The sequence below is a fragment of the Schistocerca serialis genome, chromosome 2 (genome assembly GCF_023864345.2).
Source record: "Schistocerca serialis cubense isolate TAMUIC-IGC-003099 chromosome 2, iqSchSeri2.2, whole genome shotgun sequence".
NCBI lineage: Eukaryota > Metazoa > Arthropoda > Insecta > Orthoptera > Acrididae > Schistocerca > Schistocerca serialis.
Window position 1 is genome coordinate 136,504,212 of NC_064639.1, and position 23,755 is coordinate 136,527,966.

At 41.5% G+C, this 23,755-nt stretch overlaps 2 protein-coding genes across 2 annotated transcripts in view; both read left to right on the plus strand.

The window, feature by feature from the left end:
* The window catches only part of LOC126456854 (hexamerin-like), a 69,891-nt gene extending 49,185 nt beyond the window's left edge, over window positions 1–20,706 (plus strand). The window contains exon 11 of the mRNA XM_050092669.1: window positions 20,627–20,706. The gene's annotated coding sequence lies outside the window, so the exon portion shown is untranslated. The remainder of the gene's footprint in view (window positions 1–20,626) is intronic.
* LOC126456852 (hexamerin-like) lies at window positions 11,647–20,706 on the plus strand. The gene is made up of 10 exons (XM_050092666.1): window positions 11,647–11,802; window positions 13,551–13,684; window positions 13,772–13,930; window positions 15,129–15,306; window positions 17,249–17,556; window positions 17,653–17,811; window positions 17,897–18,061; window positions 18,151–18,279; window positions 18,368–18,683; window positions 20,192–20,706. The coding sequence occupies exons 1-10, from the start codon at window positions 11,727–11,729 to the stop codon at window positions 20,587–20,589; spliced, it is 2,022 nt and encodes a 673-aa protein (XP_049948623.1). The 5' UTR covers window positions 11,647–11,726; the 3' UTR covers window positions 20,590–20,706.
* Window positions 20,707–23,755: the final 3,049 nt, after the last annotated feature.

Genomic DNA, 23,755 nt, shown 5'->3' on the forward strand with positions numbered 1-23,755 from the left:
ATGTGTGAGATGTCCTTAGGTTAGTTAGGTTTAAGTAGTTCTAAGTTCCAGGGGACTGATGACCACAGAATTTAAGTCCCATATTGCTCAGAGCCATTTGAACCATTTTGCAGGCAGATGACAATAGTACCTTGAAGCAATATTACACAGTGTCAAACGATGTTCTTTTCTACAGGCGCAATCCACAATCCAACATCCGAAGTGTATGCATCCGGGATGAATACATAGACAATTTGATAAGACACACACATAGAGTATGGGGACACTATAGGGTATCAATATGTACAGCGAAAATATCAACGTATAGCTACTTCCCGCAGGATTGAACAAATAATAAGGAAGTGTACAATATGTCAGAAGGTTAAACATTTTAATAGATCTTGTTTGGACGTATTACACCCCATCATTCCAACTAGACAAAGAGAACTAGTTTCCGTGGACGCAGCAGGACCATATCCACGTGCTAGCGGAGGAGTTAGATACGTGCTCACATTTTATGATGTCTTCACAAAGTACTTAAAAATGTGTGCTATAAAAGTAGTAATGTCGGGATCAATAATCAAACGCATGATCGAAGATTACGTACCACGAGTAGGAAATCCGAAAATTATATTAACTAATAATGCAACAAACTTCACTAGTAATAAATGGAAAACGTTTCTCGAATATCAAAACATACAACATATATTAGTGTCCAAATTTCACCCAGAATCGAGCCTGATGGAGAGAAATTTTAAAGAATTTAATCGCTTTACAAGAACTTATATACCAAATAAACAGACAAAATGGGTAGAACGCTTAGCCCCTTTTCAGCATATTGTAAATAATTTAATTCATATTTTAACAGGCTTTACATCTACAGAGTTAATATTTCAAGGCATAGAACTTGACGAATGGGCTAAACCCTTACCTAAATTAGGCACAAAAGAAATAACACTACACGAAAAGGTACGACAAGCATTAGCCTACTATAGATGGAAGAACAATCAGAAATAAGGAGAAAACAGTTCAACAAAAAGATAAGAAAGGTTACAGAATTAGGAAGTATTTTTACGTACCGACACAAAATCCTCTAAAATTAAGGCATTAAACAAAAAGTGGCAGTCCTTACAATAGACAAACCTCACCCAGGATGTTATCTGTTAGGTAACTCACGAACGGGCAAGGTGAAAGGGTTATACCCTCACAAAGATATCAGGGAATTTTTCCATTAAATGTCGTATGTTGTATTATTAAATCAGAAAATATACAACATTTTAACATTCAGTAAAATTACTGTCATTAGCATAAGAAACTTGCGAATACGGAAAAAATATTCTGTGTTCGTAATTTAAAAAGTACATTCAAAAAGACAGTTAGTGGGTGAAAAACGCGCATTAAAGCAGAAACCATAACTGTAGTTTCAATTAAACATCGAAACTTGCGGGCATATGCCAGCTTTGAAACGCATAGTTAAGCATACCTAACGAAACATGTGTTACTGTGAATCTTAACACTATAAAATAAACCATACGGTACTTTTGAAGTCTAACTCAGTTATTTAGGAGCGAGGAACAATGACAAATCACCGGGAAAGTCATTGTTTGTTCGCTTGTGACGAGCAACAAATCGCGTCAAAGTTGCAGTCCAACGTTCAGCTGAGCACACGCTAGCTGCATGGCAAGACGAGGGCATTGGACGCGCTGTAGGCAGCCAAGGAGAAATATTCCCCCCTCCCCTGTGCGATCAGCTGAGTATATACAAAGCGCGAAGGCGCATGCGTGGTCGAGTCCAGACGACATGTGACCCATATTACGCGATGGCAGCTATTACAAGTAATATTCACCAACAATGCGGAGTTTTCCCCGTGCCTGCAGTCCAGTCGTGGTACATAAGCACGCATGCACGGAACGTTTAATTAATGTTTTGACACTACGCTTACTATGAGACACAGTGCCGAAAGTCATTCAAAAACAAGAAAGATAGGGATACATAATTCTTGTAAATAGTAGCTTAGAAATTTTAGTTATAAGCTGGTACTACGCAGTATTAAGTGAACATACAAGTACATACTGGTCATGGACAGTATTTTAACATTACATTATAATGAGTAAGATCTTAGAGGTAAGACTAGCTGTACGGAAGGAGAAAGAAAACAGCACAGTAGAAAAAAATAGTGCAGATATATAACCGGAAGAAAGGCTATGTACACGTGAACAACACACAATTACATGTAGGGAAAGGCTAGCAGCAAAGAGGAAAGCAAAGAGATAACGCATACATTTACATTACACAGTAGCGAGCGATTTTCAGAATAAACAAAAGATAAACGCGTGAATTTTTGTGACTAAAGAAGCGAATGACAGAAGCTTTAAAATAAGAAAATAATAAACAGATCTATGGAACATAAGTAATGAACGTGAATCGCTCTGAAAGCAAATACCTAGGTTTTATAGAGAGAGAGGAACATATTAACGTTAGGAAACACCTAAAGCACTCAGAAAACACACAATTATGTAGAATATATAAGCTATACCCGAGGGTACATGTACGAAAGCGAAAGCTAAAGTGTAAAGGAGGAAAATATGGAATGATTGCGCATTAGCAGACCGTAAGTCAGATATGTATGTCAGAATAAACATTAAGTTGTACGTATTATTAGTATGAGAGGTCGATGCTCAGCACACTGTGAATTATTTTGGAATATTGAGGGAATGGTGCAGGGTACCGAGAAAGGGCCCCCACCAGTAAAGTGTATATTATAGTGATAGATACTTTTTTGTGTGTATAAATGTTTGTATGAACATGCGAAAGGCGAAAGAAGCACTGTTCATGTACGGAACCTTCACAACATAGGAGTGTATAAGGAAAAATCAAATTCTAACACAACCTCGTATAAATATGTATACCTAACGTCGAGAAACAACGTAATTAAAACAGTAAGAACAACGTAATTAAAACCGTAAGACTCTACGAGTTTACGAGAAAATACGAAAAACCTGATACACGGTGCAACATTAGCGATACTTCACTCGCGTATGCAGAAGGAAGTTTACACACTTCAAACATGAAATGATAAATCGTGTCAAAATAATGTTTTTCATACGTATCACGATTTACAGTCACAAAGAATGAAAATTTTATCGCCGCTATACGAGAACAGGTAAGTAAAGTGATCGACGACCTGTAAACGAAAGGAATCGCTTACCGTCACACAGAATCGTATGCAGGATCAGAGTTATGAAAGTCGAATTATTCGTGTACATAGATTTCCATGACAACTGATGCGTTAAAATGTTTATATTTTTTCTCATGATAACACAAGATGACTATAAGCGCACTTTAATAATTGAAGATGATGCACGCACGCATGGGCGTGTCGCTATTGTGAAACACTGTACATAGTAATAGCAGTTACACACTGAACATAAAGATTTTATGTTTATATGTCCATGCTAATGTAAGAAGTTTTGTTAGAATGATTTACAAACACATCAGAAATTGCTCAAGCACGAACACTGTACATATTAGACTTAAGCTACATATAAATGATTATTTCACGCATTTTCAGATTTTATACGTAAAAACAGTAGAATACATGTAGTCGTTGCCATTAACCTAAGTAGAAGATAGAAAATTCCATTCCCAAGCGTCAGTGGAGAGGCTACAAGTGTATTCTCTTCACGCTGATGCATGTCGTTTCGTATGAAGAACACGTAACGTAAGGTAAACCTTAACTTACACACGACTTCAAGAATGAAAACAATGGACTTGTTTCTTCCTACTAATTAATGACAAAGGGCTTGTGTCAGTAAATTACAAGACTATATCGCCTCTATGACTGGTAAAAAATTTGGAATTTTCGTCGATAATTTTTCCTGTAATTGATGTAAACAATGTCTTGTATGTGTTATATGTTATTCCATTGTATGTGCTGTATTTTGTATTTCATGCCAAATCGCGTGACTTACAAATTTGTGAATACTTATGTGCATTGACCAGAAGTATGGAGGGGAATGAATCTCGGTACTATACGTAAAAGGGGTTAATGTGAAGAAAACAGTGTAGTGAAAAAGATAAAAGTGGTGTATAGAAATAAAAATTGTGCAAAATAGTGCCAGCCGGAGTGGCCTAGCGGTTCTAGGCGCTTCATTTTGCAACCATGTGACAGCTACGGTCGCAGGTTCGAATCCTGCCTCGGGCATGGATGTGTATGATGCCCTTAGGTTAGTTAGGTTTAAGTAGTTCTAGAGGACTGATGACCTCAGATGTTAAGTTCCATAGTGATCCGAACCATTTGAACCACTTTGTGCAAAATAGTGCTACGTTGCAAGTGTCAGCGATCCTAAACAAGTGGCATCGAAAATTGAACCTTGTATCGTCAAACGACCATGGCGACATAATAAGAGAAGACAATGCCATACAAGTTTGACATGGCACGCTTCTTACTTGGATGTGCATCTACCGGACCGTCTCCTTCCTAGGCCATAGAGTGGTGTGTTCTTCGGGGAACATATTAAAATGACATATCCGGTCAAAGTACTGGAGGGAGCTACAGAAGCCACATGCATACTGAGGTTCTGAAGTGTAGACGGTGCCCGCACACTGGAGATTTACTACACTGGCGCGCAATCAGCCAACGTCGCCCACAAACGAACAACTAAACAATCAGGTGCGCGTATCGCCCTCCCATATTCAACAGTGGGGCCAGCGAACAAAGCTTGCCGCCCCAGAATAAACACGGAAAGCAATACACCTCTGATGAGGAAGGAAACATTTGTAAATAATGTTGTATTCTTTGTATATTATATTCTATAAACTTTACTACATGATGTTGCTTTCACAGTATAAATCAAAAGTTTGTATATTAGGATTAAGGTTTGTAAATATTAGCATAAGAATTCCAAATAAAACTGACACACACTCAGTAATACGAAAGAATTCACAGTGCCATAAGTGTGTAAATAAAAGACCCCAAACCCATCAATTGCGAGGTCGACTACTGTATCCTGTAAACCAAATAAAATTTTCTAGTGACAGTATACAGCAGGGGGAAGTTGTAATGACACATTACGACGCAGAGAGATACAATACTTTAAAGTCTGCGCCAAAGATTAAATTGAGAGGAATCTAGAATATAACCTCTGTAATGTTCATATTGGATTCTCTTTTGTTTCATACTCCAAGAAGGAGTTAGGATACTCTCTCACTTGTTACCTTGTAGGGGATGGACGTAATTTTGGGTGCTGAAAGGCAGCCATCTTGGTAGTATTTATGATTTGTGCGACGAGCATAGCAAGTCTCATTGTCTTGTGAATAAAGAAATAGTGAAAAGTATCTAAGTTTTACGAGAATTATTTCAAGCGACATAGCATTGTATTCCTTTGTTTCCCCTGTCCTCGAGAAGTAAACCGATGCCGAGTTAGGAAAATACGCATGGCCAACAAAGAGAAGAATATCGATGGCGACTAATGAATTGATATTGTGGCAGGAGGACTAATTCAACGTTTAAGGTGAGAACTCTAAATTCAAAAATATTATTAATCGGAATTGTAAATTGTATTACAGGCAAATTTCACGCAGCATCGAATTTGTCCGTATTCACGCCGGCCAATACAGTCCGTAAAAAAACCTTTCAAAAATTCTAAAGTTAAAGTTTTTATTTCTTTTCAAAAAATTAATAAATTTAATTTTTTTTATTTCGCCACACAGAGACAATCGTCGAAACAGAAAATATGTGAGAAATTCTCTACCACTGAAGCGACAAGAAAGAAACTACAAACATGACGACAGACGATATAATCATGACGACGGACCTGAATTTAATCAGAACTGGCAGGATTCAATCAGGGCAGGGCCATCTCGACAAGTTGCAATGGTTGAAGTTAGAACTCCAAATCCCAGTAACGATGCGTGACCACAAAGAGATAATAGACAATGACTCGCACCGCAGGCAGCCACGTGCGCCAGCTGGCCTTGAGGAAAGCAACAGACAAGCTAACCTTGAGATAAATTTCGGAATTCTTTACATTCAAAAAGTAGCCTTTGAAAACTTTATCACTGCATCTTTGAAGGACATTGCTTATGAACAAGGCAACGATCCGATTTCGGAAGATATCCACAGTAAATGGCACGAAAAGACACACCGCAGATTCGTCATTATTATCTGGTTAGAAACAACATAATCTTCAAACTCTGCACAGTTGATGATAAGTTTTGAGTACATTGTATTCGTGACGATGTTGTTAATATGCTCGTCCGGTACATTCATTTCAGCTACGCACACTTTGGCACACGAAAATGTTTTCATATTCTTCGAATGAGTTGTTATTTTAACAGTATACAATATGGAAAAGAGAATTAGGAGAGTCTTGTATGTTTGTAAACTTTCTCAAAAAGCTGAACCATCTACCATCTCACATCGTGCTCCATTGTTTCCTATCATTCCTACTAGATCCAAAGAATTTGCTGCTGTTGATCTTCTGCGACCTCTTGTCAAAACATCGAATGGATTTTCGTACGTTCTAGTCGCTGTTGAACTTACTTCAAAATCTGTGTCTTTCACACCGTAATGCAAAGCCACTGGACGGTCTGTATCCAAGGCCTTTGTTAAAAATTTCTTACATGAAGTTGGACGCATTACCTAAGTCATTTCAGATAATGGACCATAATTCAGATCTGCTGTTTGGTCACGCATACTTCGAATTCGTAAAATCACACCTGTTTTTACTTAATTGTACTCACCACATTGTAACCCGTCTGAACGGATTATGAAAGCAATCAGTAAGCTTTGCAGACTTTATTATCACAGGAAGCATCCGTATTGGGACAGATACATTTATTTCACAACGTGCTGAATGAAATGCCTCGTGACTCCACTGCCTTACCACCTATTCTTGTCCTGAAGAATGAGGAACCACCGAACAGAATCAGAGAACTTGTACCTTTTCCAAATACACGTAAACTTCGCCATAAAGATATAATTGACTTAGCTATTAAAAATATGAATTCTGCAGCAGACAAAAGGAGAAAACTACACGGTAAGATATGTAAAGAATGTACATATAGTCAGAAAGTTTTCATTAAAGCCCATTCATTGTCATATAAGAAGAAACATTTGATTCATAAATTCTTTCTGCCTTATAATGGACCTTATAGGATCCGACGTAAACTGCATGATAATTGTGTTGAAGTTCCAACTCATCGTACTAAGGAAAGTAAAGGACTACACCACATTTCTCATGTAAAACCGTTTATTGAGAGATAATTTGCTTTCTGACTTAGTCTTTGGTATAAAATGTTTTACTTCACGTTACAATTACGCTTTGTCACACTTAGAAACTGTTAACATGCAACAATATTTTGAAGTCAACTATCCAGTCAAGAACCTATGGAACCTATTAAGACCATAATTTTAAGAAGTCACTTTTGTAGGGAACAGACGACATACTTGTAGTGTGTGTACATGCTGCTGTTAGTTGCACGTTTACGTCACAACTATAACGTCCACATTTTTGGAACATACATTGATAATGACGTTTTACTGCAACATTTTGGCTTACTCGAAAAGACATTTTGCATTTAAAGTACTTTCTGAGAGGTTACAGTCGACACAGTATTTGATTTGTTTGACAGCTACACGATTATACTACGACGCTACTAATGAGTGACACAGTTTTCATTATTATTTTTGCGCTGTATTTGTTTTACGTCTGCACAGTTTTTCTGCGATCTTCTGAAAAGTAAAAGATATTTTGATAATGAATCTTGTGACATAGCTACAATGACAATACACTACAGTACAGTACTTTCTTCGTCACGGTTATGTACGTAATAACTGCGACATCTATACGCATAGCATTTTGTACTTTTGTATATGACAAAGTAAGTACATTGACTTCTGGAGAACTCTGCTTATGAACGACGATAACTTCGACACTTGGACCGTTTTTACCGTTAGCCAATGACAGAAATGATCTTACAGCAAGACGCACAGTTTAGTAATACATGACTCGAATTTGAGTGATTATTTTTCGTACTTGGAATATTTTTAGAAATATTTTAAAACTATTATGATACAGAGAAGGTTTTCGGCGATATATTTTATTCCATTGTTGTTATCTGTAACATCTGAGGGTATAATGACATTAACCCTCAGGGGGGTACATGCTTACTTTGTGTACCATGCATGTGGCGTGCGCAAGGAGCCCTAGCTAATATGGTATTTGCTAATACAGTTTTAGACATCGGTACCATATTTCTCTAACACAGAATTACACAGCAGTCTGATCATTTAACTGAGAGAGACAAACATTTTCTTTACTACGTCACTGACACAGATTTATGTAGTTACACATTTAGATTTCTTCACACTTATAAAATTGTACTTTTTCTTTATTTTGGGAACTTTTCACATTTACTTTAGGAACCACTGTGATACTACGAGAGATTTGAGTGATGTATGTTGTATTGGATCATGATTTTAGAAATACATTTGGCGTAGATGACTCTACTGAAGCGAGCAGAGAGAATTCTTTTAGAGGTTTTGAGATTATTGGAGGAAGCTACGTGATTTTGAGATGCGATTGATCTGTTATGAAATGTTATTATAGAATCGTACTTGAAGAGTTATGAGATGTGAATATATACGTTAATGACAGTACCACAATGGCGATGGAAATTTTTGGTCACTATCACTCATGAAATTTCGTTTCTATACAATTCTAACATAACTTTCAATTTGTGAATTTTTTTATTGGTATAAAGCTGTCATTATAGCTGAGACTGCTGTTGTAAATATTTCAGTTATGTGTGTATGTGACCTTCATATAACACTGAACTGGGCTGCGTGTTACTTGCTTTGAAATATACTTAGTGTTGTGTGGACTTTTAACTTCCCTTGTGTTATCGTAGTCGCTTTGGAACTACCTACACCTTCGTAAGCGCTCGCATGTACGTAGAAAAGAGAGGCTGTTGACCTCGTTACTGACATTTCTTGACAGAACGCATCACAAACACGACACGCTATTACTTGGAAACATATGATTACACTGCGGAGCTCATACTTTGTGCTATTTACTGAAATGCTTACGAAGTGATGTGAAATATTTTTATGTCTACACACCTGATTACGGCAAGTGTCTTACTATGAGACTTGAGAGAACTTTTACTGACGTATGAAATGCTGTATGGCTACTGAATCACATTTTCATACTGTGCCTTGTACGTATTTGTTTATTTTATTTGATATCAAGTTTCTAGTTGCGCTGTAGCATTGGTTTTAGACTTTCTTTCCACACATCTATTAAACAATAATTTTATGCTCTACATTCTTTTAAAAAACGAGCACTAGGAAACGAAAGGTGAAGTGATTGATAATAGGAACTGTATACATAATTTCCTTTCCAAGGACTTGGTATATTTTTTTCTTTTTTTGGTAGAATAGGTTGTTGTGGTGCATCACTTTAGTGTTAAGACGTGACATACACAGTAATAGGTAAACAGACGTTCCCTTATCTACGTTGCTATCTTTACTGTAATATTTTTTCTGCTTATGCTTTGTCGTGTTTAGGTATAAGTTATTGCATTTGGTGCTACTATTTGCGAGGCATTGTCCTACTGAATTTTACTTTGTACTACTCTTATAAGCCAGTCTTACCACTGGTCTCTTTTTCTTGCTAGCTGCATATTGCCTTACATTAGTTGTAATGTTGCATTTGCTTTGCTAATTTAGATATACTGCTGCTTGCTTTGCCAATTTGCATTTTTTTGTCATTTCTGTTTGTGTTAACTGTTTTGTGCTGCTGCATTGCCTCGTTCTCTAGTTTATGTATCTGAGCTCAGTAGATTTAAATATGTTTAAGAGGGGGGGGGGGGGGGGTAGGCGACATAAAAGAATGAGTTGTGATGAATTGGGAAGATGTGTATTGAGAAGCTATAAAAAAAAATTTGGCCAAAAGAGTATTGTATATTGAGGAACAATTAATTCTGAAAGAGGAGATGAACGGATGGAAGTAGGACATCGGCGAACAAGTTCCTGACGCACCCCGATACATATGCCTGGCGTGTTGCGAATCACATCATGGGCAGCTACAATTCTGGCAACTAACCGCATCTTCGTATCAACTAGGATCTCGTACACAAGTGGCTTTAGATATTCCCAAAGGAAATAACCAAGGGGATGCAGGTAAGGTCATCTCGCGGGCCATGGAATTAGACCTCCCCTTCCAACCGAGCAGCGAGGAGATACTGTGACAATACTGCTCCATCGTAGTGTACTGCACGTCTCTGAATAGCAGTGTGTAATAAAAAGGGTCTGTCACTGATTCATAGCACATTCTGTCATAGGACAACACAAACGCGATACAACAGAGCCACCTTATGAGAAATGAAGCAATCAAAACCTGTATCATGACTTCCTGGTAATCAGGTTCGTCCTCCTTGTCTCTTTGCAGCAAATAAAGAGTGTACATGTAAATCAGCAGCAAAGTACGTGTAAACGTGTACGCATGTTAGTTGTAAATAAGCTGGAAAACAGTAGTGCTAGACAAAGCGGTAGACAAGTTTACTTCCATTTCTCCTTAAGCTGGCTTCTCTGGCGCTAAGTTCCCTACCTAAAACTGTTCAGTGGAGCATTCTCTGCGTCCTGTTACATTTTTTCATGCCCTTAAAGAAACACCCAGTATATACGTCATGCATGTTTGAGACTTTAAAACGCTTCTGGAACCACATAGTTTCATTCGGTATCATACAGTCTGTAATTCTACCCAGGTAGTCAGTGTACACACTTCAGACAATGACAAACACCTACTGGCATTGATAAATACATAGGTTCAATGGTCACCACAGGCTACTAATGAAAAACCAAATGCATAGTAGAGTTGGTTACCTACATAATACCGATATTACTATGTACCCGTTTAGTAGTCATAGTTGCAATGCATTAGTAAACACAAAAGAATGCTCAAGATTGGATGGCTATATTACATAACTTATGAGGAGGTACTGAATGCAATTGGGAAGAAGAGGAATTTGTAACACAACTTGACAAGAAGAAACGGTCGGTTGGCAGGACATGTTCCGAGGCATCAACGGATCATCAATTTAGTACTGGAGGGAAGGGCGGATGGTAAAGATCGAAGAGGGAGACTAATTGATGAATACGATAAGTAGATTCCGAAAGGTGTAAGTTTCAGACGCAGACGCTTGCACAGGATAGAGTAGCGCAGAGAGCTGCATCAAACCAGTCTCTGGATTGAAGACCACAACAACAGAACACGATTGCAGAGCTTTTTCTCAAAATTAAGCGGGAGCCATTTTCAGAGAATCACTCAATAATTTAATGGAAAACCGCTATTAACAATGTCTTTTGCATAATGCGATATCTATAACACTAGTATCGTATGGAAAAAAGTAACAACTCTGCTTGTCTTTGCGTCTGGATCCTACTGCAACACTGTTAAAGACTGTGAGATGGAAGCTAGATGACCTTGTTGGGATTTTAACCCCGCTCCTCTGTGAAGCCAGTCTCTATCCTGACCACTGGGCTACCACGAGCGATAGCAGGGGGCAGGGAACTGTAATGTCGATTGTTACATAAGCCGCATCTTCGGGCGTTTTACCGTTGGCAGGTCGCGGGGTCGCTGCCTCCCCCACCAAGTGCGCAGATACGCCAGCTTATCGCACACCTCATCCGCTATAAGAAGCCCGCCCGCCGGCACACGATTCGTACATCCTCTGCGAGCAACATGAGGACTGCGACCGTTGTCGTCCTGTCACTGTTGGCAGCCCTTGCGGCCGCCGCGGTTGTACCGCACAGCGAGGGTAAGTCAGTCGCTCTTTCTACCACTATTACTTATTCTCAGTGACTTTAACCATGGCAGCCGACGTCTGGATAGCCAGAAGTCGGTAAAACTCAGGTATCGCCAGCCCGCTAATGCTCTAGTGTCCAGATGGTGCCAAAATTGGCGATCTAATATACAGTAGCCATGTGTACTGTGGACGTTACGAGGCGATTGTCGTGCGAAACGAGTCAGCACATACGTAATGCCACCAGCACTGCGTGATTGTAGAGCAGTTTTTTCCCCCCCGCACTTCCTATCCACCCACGGCTTCAGACGTGCTGGGAATCGGTGGGTGGAGCTTCCTTCCTCCGTACCCCACTTCGCCCTACGAATTCCTTCGAGTCGTTGTGAGCGGACTATACTTTCCCCATACGTCGTCACTCTGCTACTTGTTCACAGTCTCTCACTCTTACCAGCCTCTACGTAATTGTTGAAGCGACTCTTGAGTAAGAGTGTAGAGTGTTTAGCACTAGCACCAGAGTAAGTACTGGTTAACTCAATTAGGGAAAAATCAACCCTTCATGGCCGGTTTTGCGTTACGTATTATGGAAAAATTTCCTTTTGCTATTCTGAGAACGTGTGTTTGAAAACGAGGCATTCAACATATTACTTCGTGGCACATATGAATCGCAAAGGACCAGGACGAGAAAATTGGAGAGAGTATAGCTAAGACGGACGGATTAGGCAATTGACGATGGGAGAAGAAGTACCCTGCGCCACATACACATGCATTAGCTAGCTTGCAGAGAACGCATGTAGACGAATACTGGACCTCTCATTGTGAGGAACAGAGCAGTATCGAAAGCTACATCCGCATCTACATGTCTACTCGGCAGTTCACAGTGAAGAGCCTGACGGAGGGTTATTCTGAACCGTTCCACTCTCTAACGTCTAAATCTTTCCGAAGGAGCTCCGATTTCTCTTATTTTATTTCGATTATCATATCTCCCTACACAAGGTAGGCGGCAATAAGCTATTTTCGCCTTCAGAGGAAAAAATGAAATGATAGTATGGCATTGTTGGCTGGAAGGCCCCATCCGGGGAAGTTTGACTCCAAATGTAAGTCTTATTGTAGTCGACGCCACGGTTGGCGAATGGTGTGACGGTGGTGAGGAAGAAATGACGATGAGAACAACACAACAGTCAGTCCACGGGCGGAGATCCCTAAACCGGACGGGAATAGAACTCAGGCCCGCTACATGGGAGGCAAGCAAGTAGCCACGCAGCTAAGCAGGCGGACGCGCTCAGAGGAGAATGCTGTTGACGGATATTTCGTGAAAAGAACCCGCAACAAAAAACACTTCATGCTAATGATTGCCAGTCCAGCTCTCCTAATATATCCGTGACACATTCACCCCTGTTTCGGGATATTACAAAACTAGCTGTCCTTCTTTGGATTTTTCAGTGTCCTCCGTCAACCCCATCGGGTAACGATCCCATACAGCACAGCAATGCTCTAGCAGTGAGCGGACAAGCGTAGTGCACGCTGTCTCTCGTAGCCCTTATGCATCTTCCAAGCGTTCTGCCAATACACTCCTAAATCCTGCTGCAAATATAATGTATAATAGGGAGGCATTAGTATTAGTCTCTTTCGTGAATAATGCGAACGTAAACCTTCCAAGAACAAAACGTAAAAAACCTGCAATATCCGCTACAAAACTTTTCTTGTGATCTCAGCACCTGAATGATTCCTATTGTATATAATATTTTTGTTAATTGTTATTCCAGCCGGTAAGGAACTTCTGGAGAAACAGAACAAGATTTTGGCGCTCTTCTACCACGTACAGCAGCCATCACTCATCAAAGAAGAACAGGAAATAGCAAAGACCTACAAACCTATTGAACACGTCGACAACTACCAGGTACAAATACGTGACGTTACAAACCAGGATCCGATTTCCTGAACGACCAGACAACTGTAGCGATCTTCCGTTTCTTTAACTTTTCAGTTCAAGGAGAAGGTCGAAGTTTTCTGGAAGTACTACGTCGACGTTGGCTTCCTGCCCAAAGGGGAAGTGTTCTCCATCTACTACCAGAAGCACTACTACCAGGCCCGGGCATTGTTTGAGCTGTTCTACTTCGCCAAGGACTTTGAGACGTTCATCAAGGTACGAGCGCTTCGACACAAGATAGTACTCAGTTTTGATTTTTTCATTTTGCTTGAACCAGCAAGTTATTAACAAACGTTCCTCTTAATTTTTGATCATACCTATGTATTTGCAAATAATAACATACATTCAATTTTTTTTCGTTGGCAATTTTTTCTTCGGCTTATTTGCGTAACACCAACGTGAAGCAGCGTATTGAATGATATCCGTTCACCACTATGTCCAACGTTAACAAGAGACAGTGGGCGCACGTTTATGGCATGTTCAGCTCATAATATGTATAATCTCTAACATAGGCAGTCCTCATCAGATACCAAAGATCTCAAAGTTCTTTATACTGAAGCTGACCTCCTAGTTATCATTAACGATTGCCTGACAAACATCACAATGGTCGTCGTGAATGAATCTGTTACTTACGACGAAAAAGTCTACGTAAGCATTCAATAATACAATGCACAATCAATATTTTGCATGTTCTTACCATGTAACTAGTCTACAGCATATTCCGTTATCAGACTCGGCCTGCTGACAACTGTCTTACAAAAAGTATGTCTGCAATTCACGTAACATGCTGAATTGCTTCTGCTTTTTAAACAAAAGTGACTGACGTAGCCACATTTGCATTTCTAGACTTTTAAATTATCACACCTCCTCAGTCAACACTGTTCTTCCATGTCCCCATATTTTCGCCAAGGGAATACTCAAATCTTTCATGAGACCCCGCAACAAAACGTCTCTATTGAGCTCTCACACAACAGCCGATGTTCGGAATCTTCGCAAGCAACTTAAAGAAAGAGTTACTTAAATGTTGACTGCTTGGTAAGGAGTAGCATAGAAACGTCTTGTGAACATTTGTGTCGTTGACACCACTCATGGCCTACGTACAATAAATATAGATCACCGAGTGGCACATCTTTCCTTAATCCGACTACTCCACATCAAACTGCATGAAACTCACAAATTATCCTCAAAAATTAGGGCATCGTTTCCAGGGCAACAGTCATCTATATTCCAGGTGATGGTTACATCGTTATGAAGGAATGCGCAGCGTAAAGTCAGATTATACACGAAGATACTGGTCAAATTGTGTCTTCACCTACATTTTCACCTATGTCTGGACACTAGGAAGTAAGTCGTAGTTAGCACTGCATCTTCCCGAAACATTCCTCGTGTATAGCGAGTGTCCTTATCATTCCAGACGGCCATTTGGGCGCGGGAGCACCTGAACGAGGCACTGTTCGTCTACTCACTCACTGTCGCTGTGCTGCATCGCGAGGATACCAAGGATGTCACGCTGCCAGCTCCCTACGAGATCTACCCGCAGCTCTTCGTCAACGCAGAGGTCATCCAGAAGGCGTACGACGCCCAGCTACAAGGTGTGTACAAACAAACTATGTGCACGTGTCATTTCCGGAACCATCACTACGCAAAGTAAATCGACAACCAGATCAACTATAAGTAAAATATTTTCTATCTAACAATCGTTGTTACCCACCTCATCAGTGGCTGAAATTCAGAAGGATTCTTAATGTATACTACGTCTAAGAATCGTAAGTTCATACTTATCCACTGGTTTGTTGAGCACATATCCGCTCGTATAGGACTCATGTAGTTGTTGTCCTTGTTATCGTGATGGTGGTCTTCCATCCGATGACAGGTTTGAAGCACCTCTCCATGCTACTCTGTCCCCTGCAAGCTTCTCCATTTCTGCATAACTACTGCAACCTACATCCATATGAACCTGCGTCTCACTCTACAATTTTTAATTCCTCCCCCTCCCCTCCCTAACATTCCCCTCCACTCTACCAACTGATTCACTCATTTAGTCGAGTTCCGGCCAGAAATTTCATTTCTCCCATATTCGATCTGTCAATCTAATACTCAGCATTCTCTTCTTGTGCGAACTCTTTACAGTCCATAGTACACACCAGTAAAAAGCTGCGCCCCAGAGAAATACGTTTCAGAAATGCTTCTCTCGCTGTTTCTATCAGCATTATCTATGCTCCCTGCTTCCCGCACCATCAACAACTTTTCAGCCCAAATAGCACAAATCATCTACTTTCTTTTAGCGTCTCCTTTCGTTATGTAGATTCCTCAACATCGACTCCTGTAACTGACCACATACCATTACCGTTGTTTTATTTTTGTTGTTCTTGACCTTATAAGTTCGCTTCAAGACACTATTCATTCCAAGCCACTTGACGTGTCTCACAAAATTTATTCGTTAACAGTATACCTCACAATTTTCGTCACTCCTCCCTGCATTTCAAATGCCTTTCCAAATTTCTCATTGCTGTTCTTCACAACATGCTCAATACATCCACTGAACTCCTCCTGCGCCCACGTGTGCTAAAAGTACCCTTTGGTCTTCACTTCCCTCTCAACCACGGTTACACCTCCCAACAGCGCTACAGATCGTTATTGCTTCATGTGCAGCGAAGCCCGTTGTAGCTAAAATAGACTTTTCAATGGATGTGATTGCGTAATCACGATGTTGTATAAGTCAACGTTTCAGACTTTCATCATGATGATGAACATGTAATGATGCAAATGTAATAAAATGAAGTGCCCAAGACTATGCTCTATATAACAACATGGCTGGGTGTTGTGTGATGTCCTTAGGTTAGTTAGGTTTAAGTAGTTCTAAGTTCTAGGGGACTGATGACCATAGATGTTAAGTCCCATAGTGCTCAGAGCCATTTATATAACAACAAAATCCCATGGTTACGTATTCGGAGAAGTTATATTGTTTTATGTGTGGTGACTTATAATTGACTGGAATAATTGCTGCCGTTTACATGAAACTGTTGGACTTATGGCTCTTTGATAACAAAGAGTACGTGTGCTAAACATTATATAATTAAAGAGAAGCTACTCAAACAGGTCCAGTGTGCCTTTTTACTGTCGCATGACAACGGGACTTCGTAAGTACTGTACTGCGTTAATGCGGAACCTATTTACACTTGAAAAAAAACAGCTGCAGCTTTAGCCACCCGGTGTGAGTATGGGGCTATGAATGCAAGAAAGACGTGTAGAAATTTTTCTTCTAATACATTAGGAGTCAGGTAAGAATAGAAAAGACCACAAACTGGGAAAGGGTTAATGTTGATTTTATTATTAACTGCTGCGTATACTCATAATTGGAACTACATTTTCCTGCAGCGTAGATGGGTTCAAAATTAAGGTGTTAGCATATCTACCGAACTTCGCTGCCAGCCGGTAATTAAAACCCACACTGGACCTCAGTAAGTAGCTGCAGTTATAGCAACACCTTACGTCACACAATTGTTAAGCAAAACTATCTGTTCCGTTCTGCAGGTCAAGTCAGCACTAAGGAGGCTCCTTACATATTCTACTCCAACCACACCGGCTACCCCGTGCCGAGCAACCCCGAGCAGCTGGTTTCCTACTTTACCGAAGACGTCGGCCTCAACTCCTTCTACGCGTACCTGAGCTACAAGTACCCCTTCTGGCTTAACCCCGCCAACTACAGCCTTCCCGAGTACAAGTACCGCGGCGAGAGCTTCTTCTTCGTCCTGCAGCAGCTCCTGGCTCGCTACTACCTGGAGAGGCTGTCCAACTACTTGCCTGACGTCAAGGCCATCGACTACGACCACCCTGTGCTGGTACGTCCCATTTCGACACCAGTTTCACTTTCCTGCAACGACAGTGGAGGATCCACCTTCCGAACGACGACACTAAATTGTGTATTACGTTTGCAGGTCGGCTACTACCCTGAGCTGAGGCTGCAGAACGGACTCGAGTCTCCAGCGCGCCCAGAGGGAGTCTTCCCCCGCAACGTCGACATCCTGTACGTGGAAGAGATCAAGAACTACGAGAGGAGGATCCGCGACGGAATCGACTACGGCTACCTGTCAGGCGTAAGTGTGTTCTCGCAGATTTGTCTCTAATACGATTTCATACGAAATGCGTCCATCATTACTGCTTATGTTTCTAAAACAACAGTACAACTACGAGAAGTACAACCTGAGAGAGAAGGACCTCACCAACATCCTTGGAAACATCGTCGAGGGCAACTACGAGAACATCAACTGGGAGTACTACGGCGCATACTTCAGGAACCTCATCTCCCTCTTCGGCCACATTGTCGACCCTGTTCACCGATACGGAGTATGTCCGCATGATGTCTACTCTCTCTGACGTTACACTGGTCTTATTTTTATTTGGATGCGAGGGTACATTACTTACTTCCGTTTTAGGTTCCTGCTAGCGTCCTTGAACTACCAGAAACCCAGCTGAGGGACCCACTCTTCTACAGGATCGCGAAGCGCGTTCTTTCCATCTTCTACCACTACAAGAACCTTCTGAAGCCTTACACTCACGAGGAGGTAAGTAATGAAACCTCTGATATAAAAATATTCCGTTTCTCGTAGAGTACTACATTAGTCGTGAACTAAACTGAATCTTGTATTTCAGCTGCTCCTGCCAGGCGTAACCGTTGAAGATATCACCTTCGACAAACTCGTCACATACTTCGACAGCTTCGACTTTGACATCAGCAACGCTCTGACCTTCTCCAAGCCTGAAGACGGTGAAAAGTTCAAATTTGTGGCTCGCCAGGGTCGCCTGAACCACAAGCCGTTCTTCTACCACATCAAGGTTAAGAGCGACAAGGAAGTCGACTCCGTCGTCCGTGTCTTCATTGGTCCCAAGTACGACGTGCTCGGCCGCGAGCTCAGCCTGGAGGAGAGGAAGCAGTACTACGTTCTCCTGGACATCTTCAACCAGAAGCGTAAGTTATGAGCGGAATACTTCTTACTGGCTACTGAATCCGTATTACTTTTAAGCAGAACTACTAAAGATAGTGCCAGATTAGATGAAATTGTTTTCGGTGGCTTATCAGTAGCAGATGTCAGCCTCGGCGCATAGTGAGGACAGTGACTTAGTATTAACATCATTTGCAGACAGATAGCTGTAGCTACTAACAAGTGGTATGTCTGCACGTTAGTTAGTGCCTCCAAGCATATGAGGCATGAGCAGGCTACTAATGCTAATTTTCCTCTGATCAGCAGGGCATGTGTTTAAGTGTGGATGCATCGACACAGAACGGTTAGTCTATACTGATAGGTGTGGCCTACTTAGTGGGGCAGTTACGATCATGCAGAAAATCTCTGGTCGAAAGGTTTGTGATGTGTTTGTGGGAAGACTGTTCGACACATAGAAAAAAAGCGACTCACAGATGTGTGTAGGTATTAAATTGCCACATATCAAAATATCTGCACTTATAATTGTTACTCCCTGTATAATACATGAAATGTTGTGTACGTCAGAAAAACTCTCCCCAAAAAGTCCATCAAGCACCTACAGAATGTACTGGCCGACGTGTCATCCTCAGCCCATAGGCGACACTGGATGCACAAAAGAAGGGGCATGTGGTTAGCACACTGCTCTACCAGCCCAATGTCATTTCACGACACTGGAGCCGCTACTTCACAGTTAAGTAGCTCCTCATTTTGTCTCACAACGGCTGAGTGCACCGTGATTGCGAACAGCGCTTGGCAGACCATTGAAGTGCTATTCCAGCCCGACACTGCTTAACTTTGCTGACCTGACGGGAACCACTGTTACCACTGCAGCAAGGCCATTAGCATTGCGCATGACACCTTGTATATTATTTTTTGAAATGCAGGTTGTGGTGGTAGATTGCTCAGTAGGATGGCCCGAGGTGTAGATAAAGCTGTAGGGCGACAGCTTGGTTGTGAGTTAGCGTAGTCAACGAAATGCAAACGAATTCTACGACGAATTGACCAAGTGATCTGTATTGTAGGCAAAGGTTTAGTTTAGGTAGAAAAGTGACATTTTTGGTTCCGAGTTGTCAAAATTAAACCGAATGCTTCAGCTAGTCCCACTTTCTACCTGAACATCCCGAAAGAATAGGAAATGTTTGGCCCTTACGTCACAACACTCTGCAGCAATGGGCATCCAGTGCAGTTTCCTGCCTAGTGGGGCCAACACAGTAAAATTTACTCTTAGACGATGCATGCTCTAGTCCACATCGGTAGCTGTGCATTTAGCGTTGCAGCACTGCGGATCGCCATGCGAAGGGGCCTGTGGTCGATTCCTGGCTGGCTCAGAGATTTTCTCTGCTCAGAGGCTTTTGTCCATACGTTCATATCCTCGTAATTGATAGTCTGTTATTGAGATGGCTCAATAGTTTACTCCCGAAAGCCAATGACATGAAGCTTGCCCTATTAGAATCAGTTGATAACTGGTGCTGATCGTATACTTCGCCTTTTGCAGTGTCCGTTGGTGAGAACGACATCAAGCGCAGCTCCCGAGACTTCTCGCTGTACGGCAAGGAGGCGCCGAGCTACTCTGACCTGCACCAGTCGACCCTCGCCGCCATCAAGGGCGAGAGCAAGTTCTTCCTGGACGAGTTCCGCTCGCACTTCGGCTTCCCCCAGCGACTGGCGCTGCCCCGCGGGACCCGCAGTGGGCTGCCACTCAGCGTCTTCGCCATCGTCACCCCTGCTGTCTCGCAGGAGAAGCACCCCATCCTGGAGCACGGCGACAACCACCCCGCCGGATTCCCGTTCGACAGGCGCGTCGTCGAGTTCGAGTTCGACGTGCCCAACGCGCACTTCGACGAGACGTTCGTCGTGCACCGCCGCGAGGAGGACATCAACGCCACCGCTTGAACTGGCAGAGTTCCTCGAGCATCTCCATCAGACTGACCTTCTTGCTCATCGACTGTCACTCGCTCTTTTACATGTCTTTTTTACTTTTTCGCAAAAAATAAAAATTTGAACCTAAAACACTGTGTCTATGTTCTTTTACGTTCTCACTCAACTACTAAGGAGGAGAAGAATGTATTGTGTGATAACTGTAAGTTGGCCAATTGGCAGAAGGGACTGAGGGGAACAGAGGAACTACACCCAGCACGATAATGGGGTGAACAAGCCGTGGCTATCATCTGCAGGACAGGGGGGTTAACCAGTGCTTTATGCCTCCACGAGAGCAGAAATCATGTACAGAGCTAAAAATCGCTAGACATTTTTCATTATTGAAACTGACTTCGTCTTATATATAAATATGTTTAATAAACAAAATATCCACGGGTGTACTGCCGGTCTACAGTTCCAACGGGCACAATATTTCGGCGATCATACATGTCGCCATCATCAGGTACCTTATGATGGCGACATGAATGATCGCCGAAATATTGTGTCCGTTGGACACTGTAGACCGGCAGTACACCCGTGGATACTTTGATTATCAAATACGCCGGGAGAAACGCAAGAATCACATGTTTAATAAAGATCCTAACAGAAAAAACTGCATACATTCATCACAAGAAAGGATATCTATATGAAATGGAGTGGAGTACAGAACTGTAATACAACAGACAAAAATGGATACCTCGCACAGAAGGGTTGGCTCGATAACGTTGGTTGCTTCCAAAACAGACAACTTCCATCCGATTCAGGTGGTCGGTGTTGGTCGCCCTAGTTAACAAGTAATATGGAAGGGAACACCTTTCAATTAATCTAATCAATAATCAGTCACTAATTACAGGAAAAACTAGCCCAGTAACTTTCCATGTGGCGTCCATCTATCTACTTTGCCAACCTCACTAAAAGAAGAAACACTATGGATGAAGGTAGGGATAGCGCCATTGATTCATAATCAAAACGTCTTCGGTCCCGAATTCGAATCCCGCCACTGCTTAAATTTTAATTAATAATCAGCAGTAGCGACCCAAGACTTCCGGCATAAGAAGTCACCCTCACTCTGCCAACGTCCTTCTCAAAGAGGGCGGAGGAGCAGACAGAGGTTCTGGGCACACTCTTGTCCTAGGGGTAGGAAACTGCCCGTAAAGGCGGAAGAATCAGCAACGATCAACGGCATGAGGATGCAGAAGGCCATGGAAACCACTGCAGTAAAGACACGTAACGTGTATTCATAGAGCATGTGGCTTGTAATTGAAAAGGTGTCATGATGATCTCTCCACTGACAAAAGATTCCTGAATAGTCCCCCATTCGTATCTCCGGGAGGGGACTGCCAAGAGGGAGGTTCCCATGAGAAAGAATAATGACTAATCAATGAAAGGACAACGTTCTACGAGTCAGGGCGTGGAATGTCAGAAGCTTGAAAGTGGTAGGGAAACTAGAAAATCTGAAAAGAGAAATGCAAAGGCTCAGTTTAGATATAGTAGTGGTCAGAGAAGTGAAGTGGAAGGAAGACAAGGATTTCTGGTCAGATGAGTATCGGGTAATATCAACAGCAGCAGAAAATGGTATAACAGGTGTAGGATTCGTAATGAATAGGAAGGTAGGGCAGAGAATTTGCTACTGTGAACAGTTTAGTGACAGGGTTGTCGTTACCAGAATCGACAGCAAACCAATCGACAACGATCGTTCATGTATTTATGCCGACGTCGCAAGCTGAAGAAGTTTTGTAAGGCTGTAGACACAGCAATAAGGAATAGCTCAGTAGGCAGTACAGTTGAAGAGGAATGGACATCTCTAGAAAGGGCCATCACAGAAGTTGGGAAGGAAAGCGTAGGTACAAATAAGATAACTGTGAAGAAACCATAGGTAACAGAAGAAATAATTCAATTGATCGATGAAAGGAGAAAATACAAATCCGGGAACCTCAGGAATACAGTAATGCAAGTCGCTGAGGAATGAAAAAAATAGGAGGTGAAGGGTAGCTAAGACGAAATAGCTGCAGGAAAAATGTGAAGACATCGAAAATGAAATGAAGGTCAGACTCAGCATATAGAAATGTCAAAACAACCATCAGTGACATTAAAAATAAGGGCGACAACATTAATAGTGCAACGGGAATTCCAACGCAGAGGAGAGAGCAGATAGGTGGAAAGGAGACACTGAAAGCCTCTATAAGAGGGAAGATTTGTCTGATGTGATAGAAGAAGAAACAGGTGTCGATTTAGAAGATATAGGTGATCCCGTATTAGAATCAGAATTTAAAAAAGCTTTGGAGGATTTAAGATCAAGTAAGGTAGAAGTGATAGATAACATTCCATCAGAATTTCCAAAATCATTGGGGGACGTGGCAACAAAACGAGCATTCACGTTGGTGTGTAGAATGTACGAGTCTGGCGACATACCATCTGACTTTCGGAAAAACATCATCCACGCTATTCTGAAGGCGGCAAGAGATGACAAGTGCGAGAACTATCGCACAATCTGCTTAACAGCTCATACATCCAAGTTGCTTACAAGAATAATATGCAGAAAAATGGAAAAGAAAGTTGAAGACGCACTATATGATGCTTAGTTTGGATTTAGGATAGGTATAGGCACGATAGAGGCAATTCTGACGTTGCGATTAATAATGGAAGCAAGACTAAAGGAAAATCAAGACTCGTTCATAGGATTTGTTGACCTAGAAGTGCGTTCGACAATGTAAAATGGTGGAAGACGTTCGAACTTCTGAAAAAAGTAGGGATAAGCTATAATGAGAGACGGCTCATATACAATACGTACAACAGCCAAGAGAGAATAATAAGAGTGGACGACCAAGAACGAAATATTGGTATTAAAAAAGGTGTACGACAAGAATGTAGCCTATCGCCCGTACTGTTCAATATGTACATTGAGGAAGCAATAATGGAAATAAAAGAAAGGTTCAGGAGTGGAATTAAAATTTAAGGTGAAAGGATATGAATGTTACGAATCGCTGATGACATTGCTATCCTGAGTAAAAGTGAAGAATTACGTGACGTGCTGAACGGAATGAACAGTCTAATGAGTACACAGTATGGATAGAGAGTAAATCGGTGAAAAACGAAGGTAGTGAGAAGTAATAGAAATGAGAACGCTGTCAAACTTAACATC

Coding starts and splice junctions, on each gene's coding strand:
- LOC126456852 (XM_050092666.1), top strand. CDS start 11,727: ATGAGGACTGCGACCGTTGTCGTCCTGTCACTGTTGGCAGCCCTTGCG. Junction 11,803..13,550: donor GGTTGTACCGCACAGCGAGG/GTAAGTCAGTCG, acceptor TTGTTATTCCAG/CCGGTAAGGAACTTCTGGAG. Junction 17,812..17,896: donor ACTACGGCTACCTGTCAGGC/GTAAGTGTGTTC, acceptor CTAAAACAACAG/TACAACTACGAGAAGTACAA.